Source organism: Olea europaea, chromosome 16 (genome assembly GCF_002742605.1).
Source record: "Olea europaea var. sylvestris chromosome 16, O_europaea_v1, whole genome shotgun sequence".
NCBI classification, from domain to species: domain Eukaryota; kingdom Viridiplantae; phylum Streptophyta; class Magnoliopsida; order Lamiales; family Oleaceae; genus Olea; species Olea europaea.
The window spans coordinates 2,708,285-2,714,800 of NC_036252.1; the positions used below are offsets into that span (position 1 = coordinate 2,708,285).

General features: G+C 35.5%; 2 protein-coding genes across 2 annotated transcripts in view; one reads left to right on the plus strand and one right to left on the minus strand.

Annotated features, from left to right (window-relative positions):
• The first annotated feature begins 2,785 nt into the window (after nucleotides 1–2,785).
• On the plus strand, nucleotides 2,786–3,370 carry LOC111411695 (eukaryotic translation initiation factor 1A-like). The gene has a single exon (XM_023042253.1). The coding sequence runs from the start codon at nucleotides 2,868–2,870 to the stop codon at nucleotides 3,144–3,146; it is 279 nt and encodes a 92-aa protein (XP_022898021.1). The 5' UTR covers nucleotides 2,786–2,867; the 3' UTR covers nucleotides 3,147–3,370.
• Nucleotides 3,371–4,894: 1,524 nt separating this feature from the next.
• The window catches only part of LOC111411696 (protein CURVATURE THYLAKOID 1A, chloroplastic-like), a 6,155-nt gene continuing 4,533 nt past the window's right edge, over nucleotides 4,895–6,516 (minus strand). Inside the window, exons 2-5 of the mRNA XM_023042254.1 lie at nucleotides 6,155–6,255; nucleotides 5,866–5,973; nucleotides 5,657–5,728; nucleotides 4,895–5,160 (exon numbers count right to left, since the gene is read on the minus strand). Of these exons, the coding sequence (XP_022898022.1) occupies nucleotides 5,092–5,160; nucleotides 5,657–5,728; nucleotides 5,866–5,973; nucleotides 6,155–6,255 (350 nt within the window). The 3' untranslated portion in view covers nucleotides 4,895–5,091. The remainder of the gene's footprint in view (nucleotides 5,161–5,656; nucleotides 5,729–5,865; nucleotides 5,974–6,154; nucleotides 6,256–6,516) is intronic.

Below are 6,516 nucleotides of genomic sequence, written 5' to 3' on the forward strand. Positions count from 1 at the left end.
CAATCCTCCATTTTTCCTCCGTTGATTGCATGCTTATTGAGCAACTTGTAAAATGTTCGCTTCTACTTGTTTTACATATCAAGTGTGACTACATGAATTATCAATCATGATGCTCACAATGAACATTAAGAATATCGAGTTTGAGGTTGGTGTTTGGGATCTTTCAGTATTTTTGTCTATCGCTCGTATTGTTGATGCTTGCAATCAAAAATGTTTCTAGAGCCCCTTCAACATTCAAGTTGGAAAGAAAAGTAGATTATCCATGTTATATGTAAATTAAAAGGGACTTTCAATTTTTTGTCTTTGTAATCTAGTTGTTTTTATATATCTAAGTGTGGTCTTCATAGTTAGGAGGTTACTAGTCACGTAATTTTAGATATATGGTTTCAAGGACAATTAGGTTTTCAAAAACAAAAATAATAATTGAATAAACGCTTTAAATTATAAATAAATAAATAAAAGTGGTAAATAAATTAGTAATAATTGTGCATCATTCAAAATGATTAAAAATTGTGATTTGAATATTTATAAACTGGAAAATTGCAGCAACGGTCCCTAATCTTTCACTTTTTGCAGATTTTATCCTAACATTCACTTTGTGTCATCCACAATTTCAAACCTTTCAAAAATATGCACTTGAGGTCCAAATAGATAAAAACCGTCCATTTGACTATTAGTTGACCAATAAAATTGAATTTTGACCAGTGTTGACCAATTAAAAAGGGTAAAAAAATAACTTTACTATTTAAACCCCCGCCCCCGCCCACAAACCACCGCCCAAATCCCAGAACTCCCTCTCCTCCTCAGAAAGGTTGCAAGAAGAGCCACGTGGAGGCAATGGCACCATAGCACTGGTAGATAGTGTCAGCTCGTCATCAAGAAGATTATTGGAGTAGTCTTTAGCTATGGAAGAAAGCAGTCTAACAAAAATGGGGACAATGGCGATAATGGTGATATCATAGAACAACGAATCGAGTTCTGAGAAATGGGAATGAAAGTGAGAATGCAAATTCCCAGAAAAGTGCAGAGAAAGAAAGAACAGTAAATTTAGATTTTCTGATGAACAGTGATTCTTCCGATTTCTTGAATTCTTTTATTTTATTTTTTTGGAAAGAAGACGAGTGAATTCAATAGAGAAATTGAAAGCAAAGGGGTGAAGAATAATGGGTTTAGATTGATCAAAGAGCCCTTGATGTTCCTCCCTGTTTTCCCCATGAAAATTGCTCGAATTTCACTATTTTCCTGCTACTACTGTAAATGCTTCTTATTACTGGGATTTCAATGAATCTATGTATTTATGAACAATTTCTTGCTTAATGAATGAATGAGGGATTTAATCAAGAAGCAAAAAAAGGGATTAAATCAAGAAATGGAATGAAGAATTTGGGGTGCGGTGGGGGTGAATAGTTTTTCTTTTCCCTTTTATTTTTATTTTGTTTTAATTATTTATTTTAATTGTTTTATGGGTTTAAATAGCAAAGTTACTCTTTTACCTTTTTTAATTGGTAACAGTTCAATTTTAATGGTCAAGTATTGGTCAAATGGACGATTTTTATCCATTTAGACTTCAGAGGCATATTTTTCAAAAATTTGGGATTGTAATTGGCATAAAGTGAAGATTATGGTAGAATTTGTAAAAATGTGAAAGATTAGGGACTGTTGCTACAATTTTCCCTTTATAAACATAATAAGCCAAGAAAAGGTCTAGAAACCTCCTTGCTACATTTCAATTAGGCTAATTTTTATATTTCAAGAAAAAATTATTCCAGTTATGAAGCTTATCTATTTGTAATTCCGGCCCATTGGGCTCGTACACAAGAGAAATGGGAATGAAAGTGAGAATGCAAATTCCCAGAAAAGTGCAGAGAAAGAAAGAACAGTAAATTTAGATTTTCTGATGAAAGTGAGAATGCAAATTCCCAGAAAAGTGCAGAGAAAGAAAGAACAGTAAATTTAGATTTTCTGATGAACAGTGATTCTTCAGATTTCTTGAATTCTTTTATTTTATTTTTTTGGAAAGAAGACGAGTGAATTCAATAGAGAAATTGAAAGCAAAGGGGTGAAGAATAATGGGTTTAGATTGATTAAAGAGCCCTTGATGTTCCTCCCTGTTTTCCCCATGAAAATTGCTCGAATTTCACTATTTTCCTGCTACTGTAAATGCTTCTTATTACTGGGATTTCAATGAATCTATGTATTTATGAACAATTTCTTGGTTAATGAATGAATGAGGGATTTAATCAAGAAGCAAAAAAAGGGATTAAATCAGTAAATGGAATGAAGAATTTGGGGTGCGGTGGGGGTGAATAGTTTTTATTTTGTTTTAATTATTTATTTTAATTGTTTTATGGGTTTAAATAGCAAAGTTACTCTTTTACCTTTTTTAATTGGTAACAGTTCAATTTTAATGGTTAACTACTGGTCAAATGGACGATTTTTATCCATTTAGACTTCAGATGCATATTTTTCAAAGATTTGAGGTTGTAATTGGCATAAAGTGAAAATTATGGTAGAATTTGTAAAAATGTGAAAGGGTAGGGACTGTTACTACAATTTTCCCTTTATAAACATAATAAGCCAAAAAAAGGTCTAGAAACCTACTTGCTACATTTCAATTAGGCTAATTTTTATTTTTCAAGAAAAAATTATTCCACTTATGAAGTTTATCTATTTGTAATTCCGGCCCATTGGGCTCGTACACATATATCAAACCCAACAAGCATATACCTCACGACAGGCCCACGTAACTTCAACGCTATGGTGGCTTGCTGCTTATTATACAAGCTCTCCGCTACCCTTTCAACAAATTTATCAAACACCAGAAAAGAAAAGTAAAAGGACAGCCGTTGGATCTAGGGTTTATCAACATGCCGAAGAACAAGGGAAAGGGAGGGAAGAACAGGAAGAGGGGGAAGAACGAGGCAGATGACGAGAAACGGGAGCTCGTTTTCAAGGAAGATGGACAGGAATACGCCCAGGTGTTGCGTATGTTGGGGAACGGCAGATGCGAAGCCACGTGCATCGACGGAACTAAGCGTCTCTGCCATATCCGTGGAAAGATGCACAAGAAGGTCTGGATTGCTGCTGGCGATATTATTCTCGTTGGCCTCCGTGATTATCAGGTCTCTATTTTCCCCCCTTTTTAGTATTTTTACTCGTATTAAGCCCTAGATTAGCGATGCAGACGACGTCCATGGTGACCATATTCCAAAACTACTAATTAAAAGTTGTGTAGGGGGGGATAGGGAAGCCTCTATTCATTCCCCCTTCTCATTTTACATTCTTGAATTACAATAGAGTGATAGACACATATTTCCACCAAATCTGAAGAATTAGTAGCAAATAAAACCATAATTTAAAACTGATTTATCACCAAATCGCAAGGCAACCTGTTGGACCTACCAATGCTACAAAATTAATGAAGGCATACACTTAAGCCTATAGTTTTCACAGGGATTGGATTGATCGTGTCGCTTACTGGGAGTAGGTTGAATTCTGTATATGCACCTTAAATGTTTTGACTTTATGTGATATCGAAATGTATTTCTACGTTGCATTCCTCATAGATGGATAGTTTCTCTGGACCCTTCTAATTGTCAATTGTGGTAGCACTTGGGAATTTTGTATTAATTCTCGAGTAAATATCTTTCAGAGCTTTCTTTTCTTTTTTTAAAAATATTTTATATGGCTATGTCCATGAGAAAAAAAATTTGGAGTCTCACTTTATCTAGATTGGGACTTCCTAGAACGTGCCTAACTAGGACCACCTTAGGATTACATGTGCTTATTGAGTGTTTAATAAATTTCTGCTACGAAAGTTAATATGTAGACGATTAGCCTACTGAAATGTTCCTAAAATGCTTGCTCCTGGTTTATCAATGGGCATAATGAATCCACCAGTTCCATTTGCCCTTGGCTGAAATAGGGCTGGGTTGAGTTTAACTTGAAAGGTCATCTCGACTAGTTCAAGTGATACCCAGGCAAGTTGTGCATTAATGATGCTGATTAAGCCCCTACTCAGCCATTTTCTTTTACTTGTGACTCATTGCTGAAGTTCACTATCGATGAAGTTCCTTTCCTGGATGTCCACGATGTTAGGCTGTACGAAAATGTCCATTAGTTTTTTTCCCAAACCGAGTCAAGAATGATATTTGTCCCAAATCAGTGCCAAAGGACGGAGCATTTGGGACCTTACAGCCACATGCTAGGCCTTTTTAAAAGTACGAGTGGTTTTATTGTTACTTGGGAAATCAAAGATTTATGCCCAACAAAACCATTACTGCTAGCAAAAGTGTATCTAGCTTCATACTGACGCACTTTTTCGGCTACATCTATTTTTTGGGACACTTGAATGGATGATTAAATATTATAGTACCCATTTTTTTGTGCTCGAAGTCTTCCCCTTTTAAGTTTAAAGCAATGCATGCAACCTTCAATTTGAATACAAATATTATTTTTACTTAAATCGACCATTAAGTAGGACGAGTATGATTGTATGATCACTCCTCGAAACATTTTTGACACAGCTACAAGCAAGTTGAGTACAAATTGATGCCAACGATACATTATGTAAAAGTTACTCGATGCACCTACTATTGTAGGTTGTATCGAATTCGTTCATGAGTCTTGAGTCCCAAGTTTCTAGTTACTTACACATGTTAACCGTTGTGTTCGTGAGACAGGTTGATTTTGTCGATCACTTTCAAGTTTCACATCATTCATGAAATGATCTGTCTTATAAGTTTATAAGAACGTTAAGCCCATTATCCTTTCAAGCCGGTATTAAGAAAATAATAAGCCAGTTTTACAGAGAAGTATCCTTTGTCTTGTATATATTTACATTTGTTGCATTCAAATCTGTTTTTATTTTGAGACAGGTTAATACAAGAACTACTGCACCACAAAGTTAATAACGTTTGATAAATGAGAAAAAAGCTCGAGTATAGTCATACGCATGAATAGATTACAGAGTACTATTCAAAGAAGAAAGGCGCGAATTCTACATCACAACAAGATATACAGAATACGTAAATAAATTTGATCAGAGGTTGGGACGAATAGAGAACGAATTTTGCGCCAGAACGCAAGCATTTATTCAGCAGTTCCAGCAATCTTCTTCTTTATTGCTTCAATGTCTGTAGCCAGTTCTTTTCTACTGGACTGTAAAATCACATTACCACTGATCAGCAACTCGAAATCTACAAAGTAGAGTACCACAGGCAATTCACCCGTGGCATCACTTCATGAAAGTGCAAATCCTATAGCACTAATGAAGAAAAAGATATTGAAATTGAAGTCTCGTCACTGTAGCGTAGAGTGACCTTCTAATACTGCTTCCAAAATATGCAGGATGTGCACGAAATAAATAAGTATATGTAAACATTTGCTATAGAAAAGTATTTCAGAGCTGATATTAGCAGATCCCGGCCCTCTCCCCAACTGAAACCATCCTTTAGGCGTGTTATTTGGAAGCTTGGTATGAAATATCGTAATATAAACACGAGTTTGTCGATAGGTATTTGACCAAAAAGAACCGTTCATTTCCTTTAAATCCTTTCGTCTTATAAGATGAGGCTTCTCATTTAGTCCAATCAGATTTTTTTTTTATAGGTAGAAAATTTAAAAATGTCATCGGCGAGTACTTTGAAAAACAAACCTTGAAAAGAAGGTAACGGTACACAAACCACCCTGTGTATCCAAGCCCGATCAGTTCCATAATCTTTGGAAGCTGAAATAAAACGTCAATGAATAAATAAGATTTTAGATTCCTTATTAGAACCAAGAAAGAATGGCGAACTTTCATACATAAAATCCATCATTCATAACTAGATACAAAAACAAAGTTTCATTTCATCAAAAACCTACCAAAGGGACTGAGTTTATTGCACCAACTACAATGGAAGCAAGCCAAACCGCAACAATTGCACCACCTCCATAGAGAAGTACAGTCGACTTGTTTTCAACAGCATCCCACTGTAAAAGTTTGACAGAAGGAAAGTAGAGAAAATTAGACGTAAATAGTTGTTAAATCATGGCTGAAAGAGCACAAAAAATTGAGCTATGCTGAATTAGGGGACATTGAATAGTGTCTTGGATTCTTAATGAAAATTATATATAAAAAAAAAAAAAAGGGAAAAAAGAAGAGTGTAATTACCTTTTCCTTTAGATCAGTAAATAATTCATTAGCATCAACGGGGGTAGATGTCTCATCTGATGAAGAGGCTTTGATCTGAAGCAGAAAAGACCTCCTCAACTCTGTTTAAAAATGAAGCCAAGAAACATGGGCACAGAAATATCAAGTAAATGACCTCGTATAGCACCCAATACCCGGGAAGTGGACATTCAGAAAATGAACACATTAGGACATTCTGCGTGGCGAGTCAGGCACTTGTCTTAAGAATGTTTTTAGAAGAGTTAGTGTCCGATAAGATGCACCCGACTAGAAGTGTCTGTGCTTCATAGGTATCAGGGGGCGGCCCTGGGCCAAAGCTACTAAGGCAATGGCCTAGGTCAAAG